Consider the following 21,342-nt stretch of genomic DNA (forward strand, 5'->3'; position numbering starts at 1 on the left):
AGTCACCTTTGACCCACTGTCCTCTCCATCTTCTGTTCATGTCAATCTTTTCCCAAGTCCTACTAATTTTACTGCCCAGCACCACTGAGATCCATCCACCTTCCCTGATCCCTACCAGCTCTATCCTAGTCCAAGCCGTGACAGCCTCTTACTCAGACCACCTGCCACCATCTTCTACCTCTGAATCATCCTCCACACAATAGCCAAGGCAATTAAAACATGAAACTGATTATGCCACTCTCCAACTAAAATCCTTCAGTGCTTCCTCATTACTCTTAAGAAAAAGACCAAAACCATGTAAATGGGGTCCAAGGTCCTGCAGATTGAACATTGGCCATCCTCCTGCACCCTTGTTTCACCATGGACCAGCCTCACAGGGTTGCTTTGCCTTCTTTGAGAGCATCAGGTCCCTGCCATCACCAGGTTTTGCATTAGCTCTCCCTCTTCAGAGAATGCTCTTCCCCAAGATCTCCCCTCTTTATGACTCAAATCTTAGCCTAAAATACACTACTTCCTTGGAGAATCTTTCTAGGATTCCCAAGACCAGGCCAAGTGCTCACCTACATTTCCTCCCAGCCTGCCTTGCCTTCCTTGCACTTGAGGAATTTATAATCAAACATTTACTTGTGTGCTGGTTTTATAATGTGGAACTCCCCTTCTAGAGTGTGAGCTTCCAGGACTCTTGCTCTCCACTGTGGCTCTAGTGCAGCCCACGGTCTCAAAGGTTGAAGGTGCTCCATTGGCACATCCTCCACCCTTGAGTGAGGAGGAGGGAACGGGATAACTCACCGCGCTCATGAGCGAGTCCAGGACACTGACGGCAAATGCTGTCCCACAGGCAAAGGGCTGTGTGAGGTACAGTTCTGTATCGGGGTCATCATCGTCATCTTGGTCCAAAAACTGAACATTAGTATCGTTCACTAGAAAAAGCGTAAAATAAGAATTAGCTCTGAAGACCACACACAGGCAGCAAAGCCAGAGAAAGACCAGGCTACTGGTTTAGAAACACTGAAGTCACTGAGAAGGAAACAAAAGCATGGAAGAAGCTGTAGATGGATCTTTGGGTGAGGGGTGAGGGGGGCAGTAGGAATCAATGGACTGTTCCTGTGTCACTGTTTAAGCGTCTGAGACCTGGAGAGCAATGAGTTCGAGCAGGCTTGCTCCATGGCAGGCCGCTGGAGGACCAGTAGACTGTGCTGGCCAATCCTTTGGCATAGCTTTAGGACCATGACCCAAAAACACCTTCCAGTGTTTTTTGGTAACCAAGTCCTTTGAGAGATGGACATATTTCAATGATGAGCAGCCATGCTGGGATAGTCATTTTAGCCACAAAGAAAAGAAAGCAGCTTATTGGGAGTAAAGAGCACCAGAAGGGGAGCACAGCAAAGGCAGAGAGCAAGGAATTCACCCGCAGGCATAACCCACAGCTACCCACTGGGATTGGCCTGGGTAGTTCCCAGGGTCCCAGACCCTGAATCTAGGTCCACACCCAACAGGCCCTGTTTAATACACAGGAAACCCCAGGTGGGACGGATGCCTGGCTGTCTCCTGCTGCTTGCTGACAAGGACTTGCTCTGAATTTTGAGTTGCATGGGGACGCCGACATTCTCCCTTTCCCCTTCTAAACAGCTCAATCTTTATGTGCTTGCATTCAAGCAGATGCAGCGTTGGATGCTGTATTTCATTTCCATCTGAGGATTCCTCAAGGACTCCTCCCGCACGCACGTGCAGACTGATTAGTTGTGTCACTCAGATGTCTTTAACTTATTAAAAATTAAATGACAAATTAATTTCCATTCCCATCTTGGCTTCGGAAATTATCAGTTTTGCAGAGCAAGTAATAGGAGAAAAGTCAGTGGGTGGATGGAAGAAGAGGGGACTCACAGTTTCTGGGATAATTATTGTGCTTTTAGGAAGAGAACTGATGAGGTTTCCTTTCCCTGATTCCTTTCTAAATGTATCAGCAGCTAATTCTCTTTTCTAGAGTTGTTGTTTTAATTTTTTAAGCAACTTTCTTGATAACACTTCTTTTTTAAAAAAAACTTGTTTATTGTATGAAGCAGAATACTAGCATGAAAGGCTAGGCATAGAATTAGTATTTTTAAATGACACCATTTTGTTTCCCTAGACAAAGATTGTAATGGGGGAAAATCTTTGCTCTGTTCTTCCAAAATTGGTCATATTTTGGTCCCCATTATTTCAGCAGCAATTGAATTGTAGTCTGGTGGTGAAAGTCCAAAATCCAGGCTCTGACAACTGGGCTTCAGTCTAGCCACTGCTGCCAACTTCCTTGGGCAAAGCAATTTCATCATTCTACACCTTAATTTCTCTCTCTGTAAAATGGGGGAGTTATAGGAGCTCTCTCATGAAGCTGTCAGAAGGCTCATATGAATGGCATTGTACCCAGTAAGCCTGGCCCAGCATCTGGATCATGCCATGACTTGATAAATGCCAGCTGCTGTCATGACCTTCCTTCTGACATTAAATATCTGTTCACCCATTATAGCATGAAAATGCCCAGCTTCTCTCTGCCCCTCTTGGAAATACTGAATATCTTGCTCAGGGGTCTTTCAAGAGGCTTTTCAAGAGCTTTTCTTCACCTCCCTTCCCTTGTCCAAAGGGATTTTGTAGGCCACTATTTAGTCTTTCTGATTTGTGAATCAGAAAATGTCAACTGGAGACCACATATGGAAGAATGTGGTTTTAGTTACTTGTAATAACCACCAATGGTGTGTAGGACAATGCTCCAAAAAGCACAGCATCTGTGACCTCTTATCAGGAAGATGGGGAAGGGTTGGCACCAGACATGGAGACGAAGCGACTCCAAGTAGAGAGAGGGGACTCCAGATTGTCAGTGAGCTAGACATTTGGGGTCATGGGAAAAGCACTCCAAGAGACTAGCCAGGGTCCAGTGAATACCCTGTATATTGTTCTGAAATACCCAGTCTCAGAAGGAGAGCAAGCAGTGCTACCCAAAGTCTATTTCACAGAACAGTAATTATTTGGGTGCTAAGAGGTACCCACATAATTACCCCAAGGCGTATGTGGCCAAATACAATTGAAATCGTCAGGTGAAATGGCTTTAACACAGTCCTTTCTTGTGAGACCCTGAGGAGCCTTTGCTAACATCAACGGAACGTCTCCAAGTAGAGAAGCGTGGAACACACTACATAGCCTCAAAAGCTTGTGTGGCTTTGGTGCCCTCTGTGTCTCTTAAAATTCATTTTACTGGTCTGGTATAATGTGGAACACATCTCAAAACATGTAGGTAAATAGCATTTGTGGAGGATGTGGGAGGTGAAGTGGTCAGAGGAGGGTGGTCTGGCAGCTAAAGAAGCAGGGCTCAAGGCAGAAGATAGGGTGTTGTGAGCATCTGCAAGATTCTCTGAACACAAGAGAGAAATCTGGTGTGGGACAAAGCCTTTGGGAGAGTCAATGATACTAATCAAATGCCAGAATTCTTGCCTTAGATTTGGGGCACCAAGCTTCTCCTTAAGATCACCTGGTTAGCAGCACGTGAATTCCAAATACAAAATGAAATTCCTGGCAGTGATGATTCTGAAATACTGCTGTAGGTTTGTGAGATGGAGATGTTTAGATTAATTTGCCAACCAGAGGTGTGGACCACATGAGCTCTGGGTCTCTTATGGCCTTCCAGTTCTGAGGAGAGCAATCCAGAAACCTAGGGTTTTCAAACAACCATGCTGAACATGAAAAAGATACCCCTCCTATGGTTGGAAACAGAAGATAGTGTGATGCTCCTTGACCTGAGTGAATTTGTCCTGATAAACAGCTATATCTACAATAATGCGGTGCTGAGTGGTGGACAATTTATTTCTTAGTTTCTAGACACCTCACAAGCAAGATTACTGTGTTGAAAGCCTGCTCCCTTATTTTGAAATATATTTCTGGGCCAAGAAAATGGAGTGTTCGTTTCATTTGTGAGTCATGTGAAGGCAGGTGCTCCCACCTCTCTGTCTACTGCTTTGCTGAGCAGCACTTTTGCTGTCTCTATTTAGAAGATCAATCCCCAGTTCTGAGACCTGCCGCTGATGGGTACCCTTCATGGGGTTATTAATCAAGTCGTGGAAAAGTGGGGAGGAGCCTTACAAACACAGTCATGACCACAGGTCTTTATCTTCCACATGAGTCCATTGTGAATCTCCCAGAGAGGGTTTTGACCTGGGAGTGGGAGCCAGAGTGCAGAGCTGCACTTGGGTGTCTGTGAACCTTATCCTCTGCACCCTTCTTGAAATCTGCCTTTAGTTAAAAAAAAAAAAAAAAAAAAAAAAAAAACGGTTCCCCAGGGACCAGGTGTTTTTATGGCTTCAGAACCAAAGCTTCTGAGAAAGGCCCCAGTAAGGGAAAAAAAGGCAAATAAAGTCAGAATAAAGGAAAATAAACAGCTGGAGGGAAGGCGCCATCTTAGGTTTCTTATCTTAAAATTTTGATATTCTCCTTTGACTTTCTCTGAAAGCTGTGAAGACATGTCATTCAAACTGACAGCGTGTTGGAAGAGGAGTAGAAGGGAGAAGGCGGGAGAGCAGGGTGACAAAAAAGAAGTGGAGAAAAAAGACTCAGGCCAGAGAAAATGAATTAGAGCAAAGATGCTTTGGGAACAACTGCCAGGTCAGATGGGTGTGATCAAAGGTTTACGGATGCTGTGTGGGGAAAAAAATCATTAAGAAAGGCCAGAACAAGACAGTCGATTCCAACCAGAGCCACAAATAAAACACATTCAAAGCAGTGCCATGGGGTAGCCTTTCTGTTACAGCCGGTGAAATAAAAACAAGCCGATGATAGTTGGAAACACCAACAGCAGAACAAAAGGAGATACTGATGTGAAGGAAAACAGTGCTTCTTACCCAGTTCAGTTATCATTAGAATGTGCGTCCCACTGTTTTTTTCCTGATTGACTGAAACCAAAGGCAACTTGCCCGGTTTAGCTAATTGGATACAGCATTTAAGGGTTGGGGAAAGGGAGTGGAGGAAAGTACAGAAAAAGAAGAGAGTGAGGGAATAACAGAGGAAACATTCTCAAGTAAAAGGACCCCGGACCATAGGTAGTTTGTATTTTTCTGGGGGGAAGAGGCCGCTCTACAGTTTTGCAAACTCATTCATGGTAACAGGGAGTGCCATGGCCAGGTTAGAAGTTAGATTCTATCTTCCAACCAACATGACCCTCAAAACCCCATCATCTGGGGGGCCAGAATGGCATTTGCCGAAAATGGCTTTTGGCTGAGACATTCAACTACAATAGGTTCAATGTGGAGTTACTACACATTAGCCCAGGGTGTCTACCTCATTCTCAAAATGGGTCTGGCTTAGATCCAAGGCTTTGTCTATCAGTGGAGGGCTCAGACTGTTGGAGCTGTCCAGACAGAATGCTAGAAAGAGGTTCTTCCAGTAAAAATCACCGGAAAGAATCCATGAACTAAGCCATCCTCCTTTCCTCCCCATTCCCGACTGTATGCCCCAATCGCAAATCCATCATCTCATGCTCCTTTGAAAACAGTGACCAGCATGAAGGAAACTGTCTATTCATCCCAGAAGAAAGATAGATCAGTTTTCCGTTCCAGTAATCAGCCATATTTCTACTCATACCTTTCTCCCAGCTCCCTCAAAACAAACCCCATAGCACCTACAAGGTTGAAAGGGCTAAGAAAAAAACCAACCTCCTCATATCCTGTATGGTTTGAAAGAGAGAACAAAAATTCCCTCCAAAGCCGACATTGACCCCTACCTAGTTCAGTGATGATGGGGATGTTGACCCCAGTTGTGATGGACGGTTGACGTAACATCCCGTGCACTGGGCTGTTATCTGGAGAGGATCTATCCATTCCTGGAGGTGTGAACCCTAGTGGGAGAGAAGCAGAGGAAAAAGAAAAACCAAAGAAGTAGAACATTAGGAAATAATGAGAGTACAGTATATACACACAACCCCAAAAATGTAGCTTATGCATTATTCACAGGTCAGCAATTAGTACTCCCAAGATAAACTCTAATAAGTTATTCTTTAGAAGGACAAGGTAGGATACCATTATAAATAATCGTAACTAACTTTATAGTTCCCTTAAAAAAATCCAGACTCCACACAAATTATTTATTCTGCTCAGATTTTAGCTCCCTTCTCTTTCCAGGGACACAGAAGAACTATCCCCTGTGCCCCCTTAACGTTAGATATGGCAATGTGACACATGAAATGTTCTGTCCTATGAAAAGTGAGCACACCAACGCATATCACTGCTGGTACAGGGATTGGATGGCCGTCTCTCTCTTCCCAGGCCTTGGCAACTGTGAGAACACAAGTTACTATGGAAATGAAGGCTGGACAGCAGCCCTGGACAGTTGTCCAGACCCACAAAGCATTCTGAATGAGTGAAAAATAAAGCTGTGTTGCCTTAAGCCACTGAAATTTGTTTGTTGTTACCACAACATAACCTAACTCAGCCTGACTGTCACCAGAAACCAATCAATTGCTTATCCTCTCGCTGGTAAGTGACTCGGGCCTCAGTTTTCACAGAGTTCTGACCAATCAGAAGTGTGAGGAAATCTTCCTGGGGCTTTCAGGAAGTGTTTCCTTGCTCTTAAAAAGAAACATATAGGAAGAGATTCTTTTTTAATTTACTAAGCACTGTTTTATATGCCTGTAGTGCCAGGAACTGAGGCACCAGCTGAGGGCGTAACTAACTAAACTGTTAGTAAGATTGGCTGAATTGAATGACAGGAAGAACTGTCCTGGAGTTCCTAGGGAAAGCAGCCTGGAGCCATCTCACCTCAGGACTTCTCCCTACGTGAGATTTTATTCACACACACATGTATTTATACATATACATACACATAATATAATGAGATGTACATTTTTTTTCTTTCTAAGCTAAATGGAGAAGGAGTTTACTTGCATCTAAACCCACCTGACTGATGTATATGCCACCTGCTCATGGTTGATCCCTTGAACTTCCCAGGGTGCCCAGCACAGACCACATAAGGTATATGTGGGCACAGGAAAATTGGAAAGCAGCCTTCTTGGTCTCTGATTTTGCAGTTTGGGCTTCTTTGGGTCTCAGGTCCAAGTCCAGAGTGCATACCAGGATAAGCTTGGACCAAACTGTAACTTTCAGTTTACTCAGGGTGAGAAATATCCCGGCTAGGCATAATGACTGCCTCTTTAAGGTTTTGCATGGACACATATCAGTATTAGAAACCTATTTACCTCCTACATTCATCTGGTGAAAATTATGTTTTCTAATGAAGCATATGGCAACTCCATGCAAGTGGCAAGACCCAATAAGCTTACATTTAGACGACAGGCAAGCATTCACATTCACTGTGGTTTCTCATTTTTGCCCTCAGTGGAATGCTACATGGACTTTTCAATGAATTAGGGACTTTTAGGAAGAAAGTCACTTGCTAAATTTCCAAGGACAAAACTCCAAATAGATTACTATGTGACCAGATTCCTGACTCACTCACTCCCCAGCAATGTGACAAGATTGTGTTGAGTCTGGCATTTTGTCTAGGTGTAAGTCAGGAATGAGATACAGGAGCTCAATAATTGCCTCTTGTTTTGGAGGTGCATAATGCTTAAAATACCAGGGAAATATAAAAGGGTTTTCTTACTTTCTGCTCTCCTTTCTATACCTTTCTTATCATTCAGTGCCATACTTTCAAAAAGAAAAACAAAGTTTTACTTAATACCCATTCCCTGACGGCACTTAATTTGATTCTTTATATTAATATACTGTGAAAAGGAGGAGTCATTTTGAATGACACTGTAGTGTCCATCTTTTCAAACTTTGGAATATGTGTTTTTTAGCCATTCACATAACCAAAAACATGCATTTTTAAATGCTAGCTGTTTTCTTCCTCTAGGATAGCGAAGGAGAAAACTAAACTGTTTTCATCAGAAGTTTCAATTCAAAAGCATGAAAAACTGCAAGTGACAGCTGTGCAGATTCAGTGGATATGACGTTTTTGAATTTCTTCAACTTGACAAGTAAACACCTTAAATCGGTAATGCTATATGCATAATACATGGCCTGTATTTTGACATCCATCATCAAATGCTGACTTGAGAAAATACGGGTTTGTACGTCAAGGAATAGCACCCATAAAACAGGGAGAAATGCAGGTCACACGGTATTAGGAAAACTGTATTTCATTACAGAGCCCGCAACAAGCCACAGCATCCTTTTATTTTATCTTAGTTAAAGATTCCATTTTCAGCTGTGAAAAGACTCAATTCCTTTGCATGAAACCTTCATTTAGAAATGACATGCTTGCTTCATAGGCTTCTTTCATTTTGCTTTCATATTCCATTTTCCCCTTCAGTCACCAGGCCTGGTTCCATTAGCATCTGCAACTGACAAACTATGGTGGGTGTCCAAAGATATCTCTCCATTGACGGCCTGACTCTCCCCGACGCATGGCTCCCCAAAAAAGTACGCTTTTCTTGGCAAGAAAACTTCATGCCTCTTTTCATTTCCCTACTCTTCTAGTCACACATTTTTAAAAGCAAAAGGCAACAACAATGACAAAATTGGTTTCCTCTTTTTCCCTGGTGTAAAGTTATGCTAAAGATGAACATAATTTATTAGCATTGTTTCTTTCTTAGGGGTCCTGATATGGGAAAATTATGGTCAGAAATGACAGGGCTGCCCCAGATTCCCTAAATAGGCTTGGAGATAAGTTCAGGCATCTTCTATAAAGGGATGAGGCAATCTGGCCCTTGATGCCACAGGATGGTGTCCAACCCATTCATCATAGCTGCATTGGATAAGGGGACAGGTCTAAATTGTGACCCATTCTCTAACCGTCTTGCTCCCCTCCCCATTATTTCTTGCAGCCATGGCTGTATCATGGGTAGCACCCAAAATCTCTCTACATTAAACAGCGCCCTAGTTCTGTATTTGAAAGCACTGGCACATGGAATATACTACAGGGATCTACAGCTAGGGAGCAGTGAAACTGGGAAACGCTCCCTTCATTAGTTAAACTAACACTTGGGAAATTAATTTTAGAAACAACCACTTATTTTGCCAGAAAAGATGACTAAGAATATCAGCATTAGAGACATGGAATGAGAAGTCCTCAATCAGGAAGACTCAAGTTTAAATCATCCACAGCCGAAGCTACCACCAGATGGGCTCCTGATTCTTTAGCTATGCCTCCATAGCACTTTGTTGATCATGGCCATGAGAGGCAAGTTTTGTGCTAAAAATGACTTCCATATGTTTGTTGGCCATTTGCTTTAACATCACTAATGATCAGGGAAATGCAAATCAAAACCACAATGCAATACCACCTTACTCCTGCAAGAACTGCTATAATCAAAAAATCAAAAAACAGTAGATGTTGGCGTGGATGTGGTGAACAGGGAACACTTCTACACTGCTGGTGGGAATGTAAACTAGTACAGCCCCTGTGGAAAATAGTGCGGAGATTCCTTAAAGAACTGAAAGTAGAACTATCCTTTGATCTAGCATTCTCACTACTGGATATCTACCCAGAAGAAAAGAAGTCATTATTCGAAAGAGATACTGGAACACATGTTTATAGCAGCACAATTTGCAATTGCAAACTTGTGGAACAAACCCAAATGCCCATTAATCAACGAGTGGATAAAGAAACTGTGATACATATATCATATATGTGATATATATCATATATATATATATATATATATATATATATACATGAGATGGAATACTACACAGTCATACAACCATACAAAGGAATGAATTAACAGCAATTTGCAGTGACCTGGATGAGACTGGAGACTATTATTCTAAGTGATATAACTCAGGAAAGGAAAATCAGACATCGTATGTTCTCACTGATATGTGGGGGCGAAGCTATGAAGATGCAAAGGCATAAGAATAATACAATGGAGATTAGAGACTATTATTCTAAGTGATGTTAACTCAAGAATGGAAAACCAAACATCGTATGTTCTCACTGATACGTGAGTGCTAAGCTATGAAGATGCAAAAGCATAAGAATGATACAATGGACTTTGGGGACTTGGGGAGAAGAGTAGAAGGGGGAAAAGGGATACAAGACTATAAATATGGTGCAGTGTATACTGCTCAGGTGATGGGTGCACCAAAACCTCACAAATCACCAATAAATGTGGTATTTGGTTTACCACTAAGGTACAGGTGGTATTTGGTTTACTCATGCAACCAAATACCACCTGTACTTCAATACCCCAATAACTTATGAAAAAAATAAAAATAAAATAAAATAAATAACTTTGAGAGGCCACCTGATCTCCTTACACTGAAGTTTTCTCCCCACTCCAATCTTCAGTGGCTGATGTGGCAGTCTTTTGTTATCTGTTTTATTCATTTGGCATGAGGCATAAATGCCTTGACCAACTTTATCTCATGACACGTATTCTCATTCCATATACTATATAAGAACTTTAGGCCAGAGACTGGATTTTCATTTATTTGAACTTCCGAGATTATCTACACAATGTCCAGAACATAGAAAAGAAATAGAATGGAATAGCTAGGAGCATGGGCTGTAAAGTCAGGTGTCCTGGATTCAAATTCTGGTACCTCCACTTATGAGCCATGGCACTATAAGCATTGTGCAGATGCTCTCCAAGTATCTTTCTTCATCCATAAACCAGGCATACCTCCTACACAGGACCATTGTAAGGATAAAATAAAATAACGTATTCAAGACATTTAGTACAATACCTGGTATGAAGCGAGTACTCAAAAATGCTTGCTACCAATATTAATATTTTTAGGTAAACAATAAGTATTTATGGATCACTTCCCTTTCCCTAGGGATAAAGAACTGAAGAAGTATTTAGTAGACTTGAAAAAAAGAATTTTCACACAGAGAAAATCCTAGAAAATTAATGAGACGGCAATGAGCAGTGTGTGTGTGTGTGTGTGTGTGTGTGTGTGTGTATGTGTGTATGGAAACAATCAGATCAGTCTTGTGATATAAATACAGCCCAAAATAACTAAGCAAAGAGGAATCTGAATATGGGGATAGCTGGGATTTTCTTTAGGTATGTCAATAAGCCATTGGTCAGTCTTATCTAAGAAAGGTTCTTCATTTCTTATGCCAACTGCAGAATCTCTCTGGAGTCTTCCATTTTCTACACCCAATCTCTCACTTTCCTTAATTATTTAGGGAACTCTGGAAATGCTTTTCACTACTCTCTATTCTTCCCCAACACTTGACCATAAGCACCCCTGTTGGGTTCAGCTGAAGAAAATCAGCAGTGTCTGAGTTCCTTTTCATGATACTGTAATTCCAGGGTTTGGTAGCAATGGGCCTCTGCCAGGGAGGTTATGGGAAGAAGGTTAAGTGTTCTTTAGTGAAATGTTCAGACTAATTTCAGTGGATGGCTTGTAATTAAAGAATTTAACACAAACACTTTGCCTATTCCTAAAAAGTGCAAAGGATAACAAGGAGATCACCAAAGTTTCCTTTCTTGAATTAATTGTTTCTGGATACTTGCTGTATGCATGCATGCAGCATCTGCAAAGCATCGTGTGATTATAAATGAGGAAGGGCTATGGCTCAGACAAGCTATACAGAGGGAATGGCTAGAAAAGGGTTCCAGGACAATGTAAACCCAAGTGCATTAGAAAATGAGAAAGGCTCAATGGCATCGTCTTTATGAGACTCAAAGCAAAGGCAAGAACGCTCTAGATCTAAACTGGTTAATAACTGAGAATGAAGAAGAGAGGGGGAAGGCTGAAATAGAGCCCCAAGAAAAAAAATAATAGCTAACTTTTATTGAGTGCTTACTATGCACTAAATTTTGCTCGTGTAATAACTTCGGTTCTCAGAACCATCCTATGTAGATACTACTGTTTTTCAGAGGAGGAAACTAAAGCACAGAGAAGGTAACCAACTTGCCCCAGGACATACATCTGGGAATTAGCAGATCTCAGAATGGAACCCAGCTAAACAAGGCCCAGAGTCTCCTCTAAGCCAGCATGCCATATTGCTTCTTACACGCCAGACTGGGCTAAGGGTTTTTTCATGGGCCACCTTGTTTATTCCTCCTAACAGTCTCTGTGTTAGTTTAAGGGCCGATAATATTTCTATTTTGTAGAAGAGGAAAATAAGATTCAGAGTAGTGGCGTAACTGGTTCAAGTATATCCCATTGGTAAGTAGATCTGGGGGCTGCAACCAGGCAGTCTGACCTCAGACTCCTGACAGCTGTACGCTGTGCCGCGTGCTTGACTTGTGTGCTGGCCTCTCCTACTCAGGTACTATCCCTGGCAGGCAAGTCTGAGGCCTGAGTCAGTCTTACTTTTTATCGTTTTCACTTTTAAACAATAGCAGATAACAACTGGGACCCATTGTAGTTATGCTTAACTTGCTTTGGTATGGCAGCATGCAGCACTCAGTACATATAATAAATGCTTTATTACAGTATTTTTCCATGGGGGAAACACAAAGTACTTTCTAAATCTTCCCCAGTTAAATCCCCAAGCCTTTCCAGGGAAAGAGGGAGATGGATATTCTTATCAATCACCTCCCCTAGAATAGATGGAGAAATGAAGGTAAGTGCTTCTCCCACCCCCATAGACTTAACATAAAGGAATTGGTTCAAATGGTGGGCCAAATTATCTTTTATTGTGTGCATATAAATGATGGTTAGAAATCCATATGCTACGTTAAACTAGGGAAATAAATTAGGCCGAGTCATCTAGGTTTGCTGAGACAGGTATTCAATATGAAGTTGTAAAAGGGAAAGATCACCTTTAAAAATGATCTATAAAGACATGTTAAAATCAAGAGAAACATCTCATATTACATCATCTATGAGATGAATTAAATTTCTTGTTAATGCCAGGAAAAAAAAAATCTCAAAGGCAAATGTCAGTTGAAGTGCAGATCAATAAAAATATTTTGATAAGTAAATGCAACAATGCTATTTAACACATGATTGGCAACTGCTGAAACATAAATTATCCAAATTTCTCATTGCTGCTTATGGGAAAATTATGCAGATTAGAACTTGATTAGGCTTATATCATGAGACTCAATTTGGACTTTTAATCTATTAAGCTCCAATAAATGAGGCATCTGAATAGCTCCCCTGAGCAACTACAGTAATAGCCACAGCAGTCATTTTTGCAGTATGTATTCCAACAAATTCTTCAGCAGCTGAAGTAAAGAAAATTCCATGTATATAAGCACAATTGCTTTCTAACTTGTAGGGGAAGAAAATCCATGCACATAGGGTTGATTCGGGAAATAGATTTTTGGAAATGACTGCAAGAAAAATTCAGCCAAAGGAGAAACCTCAGTTTAACCTTGTAATATTTTTTCACAGTAGTTTTCAGTGGCTTCCCATGAAGCTAGAATCCAGAGTCAGGAAGGCCAGGCAGCTGATCATGTTTACTCAATCAAAAAAAGATTATTTACCAAGGCAGCAGTTTCTCCTGAAACTCCCCAAAGGCAACCCCAACAGGGTAGAGGTAGCCCCCACCAAGGTGCTGGAGGTCAATATCAAGGAGGGAAGAGGGGAAATTCCCCTGCCAATGTGTGACTCCCCTGCACAAAGCCTAATGACAAAGCTTGGAAACTGCCACATCAACAGACAGTTCTGTGAATCCTAAGCCACACTGTAAGGTGTCTTTTGCCTCTTCAGCCATCATTCTATGCTAGAGACACAAGAGCTTTGAAAATCCTCTAATCAGTTCCTCCATTCTACAGACGAAGAAACCGAGGCTTAGAGTGGAGAAGTTATTATATCCAAGGTCACAGAACCAGTTAGCAGCAGAACCAGGATAGCTGATATCTGTTGTTTTCTGTTCCTTTTTAACTCCTTCTATGCATAAGGAACCTATTCCACAGTGTTAGCTGGGGGTGCAGGGAAGCAACTCTGTCCCCACCCTGGAACCAGGAGTAGCAACCTAAGGCCAGGCATCTCGACTTCACAGGGCCACAGATGGTCCTGCATCATCCTGGCCCCATCATTGGTTTAGAAATGAGTCTGCCCCCCTCAAGCTAGGACCAGTCCATGTTCTCCCCAGGACCTTATGTAAAAGAGGGTAAAGGTGCTGTGGTTGCAAAGTCAGGAGCCTGTAGGCGTGTGGCTGCTGGCCAGCAGTTAGCCCACCATGGGGTGAATGAAAACACGGCAGATGAACCAAGAGGTGGAGAGACTGAGACAGAGCTCTGTCACTGTTCAAGTTCCTGCACCTAAATGTGCCTAAAACCAGCGGCATCCCAGTTATATGACTCTGTTTCTACTTAAGCCCTTTTGCATTGGATTTCACTTGCACCAAAATGTTCCAACTAGTACAATAACAGAAAAATCTCCATTCTCTTCATGGTGAAATGATTCATGCAGGCCTGATTTTCTACTGAAACAAATGATTGCATCCTAATTTAAGGTTTCCTGCTTGTTTCCAGTGACCAGTGACAAGACCTGGCTTAATACTCTTCTCATTTCTTTCTATTTACAGCAAGTAACGATGACATTTTTCGCGGCACATTTTTTTAGAGACTGTCTTTGATTAGCGCCTTTGGAAGTTGACTCCACCCACTGCATAAAGTGCTCGATCCTTTTAGCGTTTGCATTTTGGGTCCAACTCAAACCAATGCAAATTAAACCAACCAAATAAACTTGATTTCTCTATAGTTAGTTGCCCATTAAGCTTCATAAAATATATTCAGCTCTTAGACAAGTCTCACACACATGAAACAAATTCATGGACTTGTCTCTCCAAGCAGACAGTCTCTTTCCTTAGAATTAGCTTAAAGAGCTTACTGTGTAAGGTGTTTGTCTAAAGGGTTGGTTAAGGAGAGAAAGGAAAAAAAGGGGAAGAAAAGGACAAAGCTAGTAACGACTTGAACACACCTAAATCTACAGATGTAGAGAGAAACCTAATATTCACCTGATATAAGTTCTCCATTTACCCAACAGCTTATGATATCACTGCATTTTCTACAACACCTCAGCTTCTCAGTTTTGCCTTCTCCTAATTCATCTTGCAATTTAAAACTAAGGCAGGCTAGGTGCAGTGGCTCATGCCTGTAATCCCAGCACTTTGGGAGGCCAATGTGAGTGGATCACTTGAGCTTGGGAGTTCAAGACCAGCCTGACCAACATGGTGAAACCTCATCTCTACTAAAAAAAAAATTACAAAAATTAGCTGGGTGAGGTGGAGTGGGCCTGTAGTCCCAGCTACTTGGGAGGCTAAGGTGGGAGGATTGCTTGAGCCAGAGAGGCAGAGGTTGCAGTGAGCCAAGATCATGCCACTGTACTCCAGCCTAGGTGACAGACTGAGACCCTGTCTCAAAAAATAATATAAAAATAAGACATATTTACTTGGTCAGTATGTATCAAATTACTTAGAATTTTACCTATATTTTGGCCTAAGCAATTGTACTTCTAAAAATGTGTACAGCTATAATTTCCTTATATTAAAAATGTGGCTGCCATTGTCTTCATTCATAGGTATTAAGTGACAACATTTGAATGAAAACAACATGAATATCCAATTTTAGGGAAATTGGTTAAGTCTGCATTCACTAAAAATAATGCAGAAAAACATTTCATGACATAGAAAAAATAGCCATGATAAAATCTTTGTGAAAAACCACAGATAACATACTAACATATATGATCCATTTTTTGAGGGCAAAAGTATTTAAATCTATAGAAATAAGACTAATATGTCAACTTTCTTATGTCTGAGCAGTAAAATTACAGGGAATGTGCATTTTTTTTGTTTCTATATTGCTAAATTTTCTAAAATAAACATGTTTAATCTATGCAATGAGAAAAAATTTGAAAATTATAAATTGATTTTGAAGACCGTGAAATCTCGAAACCTCACGTGATTCTCTATGGGCCGAGAGCGGCTGATTAACCTGATGGATGGACACGGCTGTTTCATCTGTAAGGGTCTGAAAGGTCTTTGAGCATCCTCTTAATTTAGCAGTTGAGGATACTGAAGTTCTAAGATGGAAATGATCAGGCCAAAATTACAGAGCAAAGGGGCTTTAGAAGAACAAGGCCCAGAGAGAGTTTTCAGGCTTTCCAGTTCTCTATTAATTCACGCTTCCACCATCTTGTAAGAGCCACTCAATGTCAGAGCAGAGGCCACTTACATAAAGCACACATGAACTGTGAAGAGCTCGAGAAACCCACAATGCCCCACGTACACAGGGGAAGGGAGGAGCAGTCAGGGCTGGTTTCCAACGCAGATGGAAAGTGGCACCTGCTGATTCTCATCCCTGCTTCCACCAGCCTTACTCACTTCAGAAACTGTTCCCCTTCTTCCCTCCCAACCTAGCTCCTGCCCCTTCTTCACCTCTTCCAGGAAGTCTGCCTTGACTAACTTCTCACACTTAGTTACTTTATGAAGATGCTTCCCTTTGCCTTTTTTTCATTCCTCTTATTCATTAATTTAAAATGTATGAATTACTACTAAATATGTACTAATTACTACATATTAATGTTTAAATGTTTTTAAGCATTTTTAATTCTCTCTGTTTTATCTTCATATACCCACTGGACTCCCCAATTTCAATATGGCATAGTTTATGCTAGCCTTTTCTTTATCATTATTATTTGTTCTTAATTCCTGTCCTGAGACTCTCCCTCTTTGCTTCCACCACAAGAGGACAAAGGCCGTTTTGCCACTAACATGGGATCTCCTCTTTCATGATGGATCACATTTCCAGTAAACTAGAGGCTTACTATGCCAGGGAAAAGGCAGATTATATACCTTACAAGACAGTGATATCAATGGGATACTAATAAAACACACAGACATCCCCCCTCATTCTGCCAAGACTGTATACCATTTTGTTTCCATTACATCAATTTTTTTTCTCTTCTTTTGTGAGCATTAATCAAAGAAATGCAAAGAGCTCATTAAAGTGATAGATTGACTGAAAATGTAACCACCTTTTCATTATAAACAGTCTTTTTACGTTCTCGGTGCTGTGGGCTTTGTTTTTTAGCATTTGTCATGTAGTTCAAATGTCCTTTAACATTTAAAACACCAAATGCCAAATGGGCCCCAGTTGTTTGGTTTAGCATGAATCGAGGGCCAGCACGGCAGAAACCAGAACTCCAAAATCACAAACAAAGTAAAACATCCATATCTTAAGCACACAGAAAATTAAGTAGCTGCAAAAGATGGGTGCGTCAAGTGATCCAAGGCGTTTGCCATGAAATTAGGGAAAGCAGAATTGCATCACCAACAACTTTCAGCCAGCTGTCTCTGCATGCTTCTAGAGACAAGACGCCTGGCCTGAGATAGCGCCGAGGTTCCAAACGTTTGATACTTCTTTAAAAGAAAGAATTTGATTTTATTTTTCCTTAAGTGTTGAAGTGTTTCCTGCATATATGTTTATGCTGGCAGGTGACTATGTAACCGACATCTTGGATCTTGGGGTCAGACATTCCCACACACATACACAACACGAATCTTCACTAGATGAAGGTTTGGCGCTGGTTTGACCCTGAGCATCTCCCTGTACAGCGGGGTCATTCGTGGGGTTGTTATTTTAAGGAACTGGAAGACAGGAGCTCTCTCTTCCAGTATTCTATCCCGTGTCTTTATCAACAAGCATTTCGAAATTTCTTAGAAGACACACACACCAAATACATTAAACCCCAACAACTGTGCAGCTTGCACATCACAACTCCAGGAAGGACGTCATATCCTCTCTCAGGAGTAGCCCCTAAGGCATGATTGTTCCCCCAGGAGCCCTGTACCTTCTCTGTTTGCTAACAGTCAAAACATTCATTTGCTGCTATGGGATCACAGTCTTGGCAACAGCTCTGGCCCTCACTGTCTTCATCTGTACAATGGGAATGACTCTAAAGCCCTCTCAGCTCTGAGGTTTATGTCTCTTTCATGACCCCAAATTTAAAAGTGACTTCCAACAGAATAAGCTAGCAAAGAGAATCCAGAGGATCTCCTTTCAGACTCCTACACAAGCTCTCGCACAGATCCTGCCTTTTGATTCAGTTTTATACCTTTGCTCAGAGGATGAAACTTCACTTCCCAAACCAAAGAGAAGGATGTACTTTCTCCAAAGTTGCTCTAATGGCTGAGAAGGCCATAAATAACCATTTATTAAACAAACACTATGGGCCAAAGGAAGAGAAACCACCACAATTAGGCCCCTGAGGCCTGCAGGCGCAGTACATAAGGATGGGACTCTCATAATCCAGACAATATATAACCAGTTGTTCCATTTTCTTGAAGTTATCTTCATAATCAAGATGCTATCCCAGCCATTGTGGGCTTTAGAACTATTTTTAATTTTAATTTAAAGAGCAATTAAAGAAAGACAATGGATATGCAGGATAATAAAGTAAGTGATTAGCAGCATGCAAATGACAGAGGCTTAATGATAATATGGTTCTAGTCTCCAAACGGCTTGTCGAGAGAAAGCCCTTTCTACATGTGGTTGTTCACCTAATGTGTCTCAGCCCACAATTACAACATTGCTGACACCATTAACCAGTGAAACAACATCACTTGGTGAAATCCTTGTTGTCTCATTAAAAAGGAAAGGGTCAGGTAATTTACCAACGTTGTATGTCTAGTTTTGTTGTTGGTAATTAGCAAACATTACCCAGCATAGACTCCCACTGGGAGCTGGGAAACTTTGTGAAATATTAAAGAGGAAAGCCTTTATATTTCACTGGAAAATTGAAAAGAGGTGCAGTAATATTCTCCCTGTCACCCCTTTGCATTTAGGAAAAGGAAAATGCAACTTGGAACTCTTTAATTTCAGGAGAAATATTCAAAATGTGTTGGGAAGTCACTATCCACTTTAAGACCCTGGATCACCATTGTACACTGGTAAATTGGATATGCATCCCTCTTTACAAAAGGGAGTTGGAGATGGGAGGAAAACTGCAAACTTCATCTTTATTGTTCTTACTTATGTTTTTAAGATTAATCTCTTTCAAATAGAGGAAAGGGGCTATAAAATTTTTCTTTTTGAAATGCTGCAGGACTTAAATAAGCACAAGCATTGTTTATTCAAAAGATCACACACACACACACACACACACACACACACACACACATTTAGACCTAAAGATAGAGGAAATATATTCCAGGGATGGGACTTCCTGCCTCCCTGCTTCCTAATGGAATCTTCCCCACATTGGAACTCAGACCCTGCCCCCCAACACCGGCTAATGCGTGGTGTGTTGTCAGGGAGTAGAATGGTATCTTACTCTTTAAATGGAACTTTTGGAACATAAAACACATTCCAATAAATGTGAGCAGAAAATTATGAATTCATTAAACTACTTTGGTATCTTGTGCTATATATAATATTTATATTCCAACTACTGTAAAATATGCTTTAATATCTTTAGGCAACTATAAGGACTTAAATATTTATAAAATGGCTAAAGATAAAGTATGGCCCTCTTATTCCTACATACAGATGATGTAAGGCATGCAATCAAAGACAATAACGCTCTTTGCCCATTTGTCATCTTAAAGGAGCCGATCAACGCGCCATCCCTCGTGTACCATCTACATAAGAGTTGTTGCCAACACAGGCAACTCCAGAGGAGTTTGCGCCTTAAAAACTACCTAGAGTGCTATACTTCATAGAAAACAGGGCTTTCTGAAAATGGAGACAAAACAATAAATTTGCAGGCAAAACAGCTCCAAGAGGGGCTTCAAAATACTGCTGTATTTATCTCGGGGACATGTGGGAACAGGAAGCATTTTGATTTAATATTTCATAACATAGAGACAATTGCTTCCTTGCATGGTATATAATTAATGCTCATAGAAATGAGGGTTTCCTTTTTTTAAAAAATGTTTCAGTATCTTAAATGCAAATAAATAAGGAGACACACCTACATAATAGGAAGGGCTTCCTTTAAAAATGTGGAATAGACCCATATAATCCCAATAAAGAGAAAGCCACCATGAATTTATAAGCACCTAGGGGCCTATTAAAAGTAGTTTTATAGATTAAGTGTGAAACCTCAACCCTGACGTTCTTATTATTTACCTTCTTTGCTTGCCTTTAGGCCCATGGCCTGATTGATTTTCAAAATTCTTCCATTTCCTATGATGATTAGGTATTCAAAGAATTGTCTGTGCCCACCTGCCTTGACCTCTCAAATGGACACCCTCTGGTATATTTTCCCAGCTCCCACTAGCTCCCTGCTAGAAACCATGTGGAAGTTGGTGAATTTCTCATATATCCTGCACTTTATAATGTCCATTATATGCTCTTCAAACCTCCTAGCAATCATACCGTGGAAAATGATTTATTCTATAAATAAATTTCTAAGATACATTCCTCTGGAAACGTAAGCTTTAGTAAATCAGCTGCCCGGATACAAGAATCAGAGATGGTTGCCTTGAGTAAGTAAGGGACTAAACCTGTGTTTCTCAACTCGGGCTACACGTTGGAATCACTGATGCATACTTGCATCAGTGTCTAATTTAATTGCTCTGGAATATGGCCTGAGCATGTCAAGAATGTTAGAAGTTCCCCAGGTGAGTACAATGTGCAGCTAAGGTTGAAAACCAGTGGGCTAGTTCAGAAATAAATCCACCCATTTATGGTCAACTAATCATTGACAAAAATGCCAAGAACACACAGTGGGGAAAGGATAGTCTATTCAATAAATAATGCTCAGAAAACAATATTTACATGCAAAAGAATAAAACTGAACACTTCTCTTACACCAAAATAAAAAATCAAATGGATTAAAGACTTGAATGTAAAATCTGAAACTGTAAAATTCCTAGGAGAAAAAATAGGGCTCCTTGACAATGGTCTGGGCAATGATTTATTGGAAATGAAACCAAAAGCATAGGCCAAAAAAGCAAAAATAAACAAGTGGGACTACATCAAACTAAAAATCTGCACAGCAAGGAGAACAATCCACAAAGTGAGAAGGCAACCTAAAAATGGGAGAAAACATTTTAAAACCACAAATCCAATAAAGGATTAATATCCCAACTATATAAAGAACTCATATACTCAATAGCAAGAAAATAACCTGGTTAAGAAATAGGCAAAGAAACCTAATAGACATTTTTATAAGGAAGATATACAAATGGCCAACAAGTAGATACGAAAAGGTGCTTGATATTACTAGTCATCAGAAAAAGATGGAAATCAAACAAGATACATTCCTCTGGAAATGTAAGCTTTAGTAAATCAGCTGCCCAGATACAAGGATCAGAGATGGTTTCCTTGAGTAAGTAAGGGGCTAAACCTGTGTTTCTCAACTCGGGCTGCACGTTGGAATCACCAATGCATGCCTGCATCAGTGTCTAATTTAACTGTCCTGGAGTAATAAGATATCAATAAAATATCACCTCACACCC

At 40.9% G+C, this 21,342-nt stretch overlaps 1 protein-coding gene across 29 annotated transcripts in view; it reads right to left on the reverse strand.

Annotated features, from left to right (window-relative positions):
• The window catches only part of KCNMA1 (potassium calcium-activated channel subfamily M alpha 1), a 768,447-nt gene that overhangs the window by 37,942 nt on the left and 709,163 nt on the right, over window positions 1-21,342 (reverse strand). For 17 of the 29 annotated variants that reach the window (XM_037727295.1, XM_037727286.1, XM_037727281.1 and 14 more), the window contains 2 exons: window positions 5,744-5,857; window positions 790-920 (listed from right to left, as the gene is read on the reverse strand). In XM_037727295.1, coding sequence (XP_037583223.1) covers window positions 790-920; window positions 5,744-5,857 — 245 coding nt within the window. Of the gene's footprint in view, window positions 1-789; window positions 921-4,865; window positions 4,947-5,743; window positions 5,858-21,342 lie in introns of all 29 variants that reach the window. The other 12 variants (XM_037727278.1, XM_037727288.1, XM_037727276.1 and 9 more) reach the window with 1 other exon arrangement.

This window comes from Cebus imitator, unplaced genomic scaffold (genome assembly GCF_001604975.1).
Source record: "Cebus imitator isolate Cc_AM_T3 unplaced genomic scaffold, Cebus_imitator-1.0 Scaffold11, whole genome shotgun sequence".
In the NCBI taxonomy this organism is placed as follows: Eukaryota; Metazoa; Chordata; class Mammalia; order Primates; family Cebidae; genus Cebus; species Cebus imitator.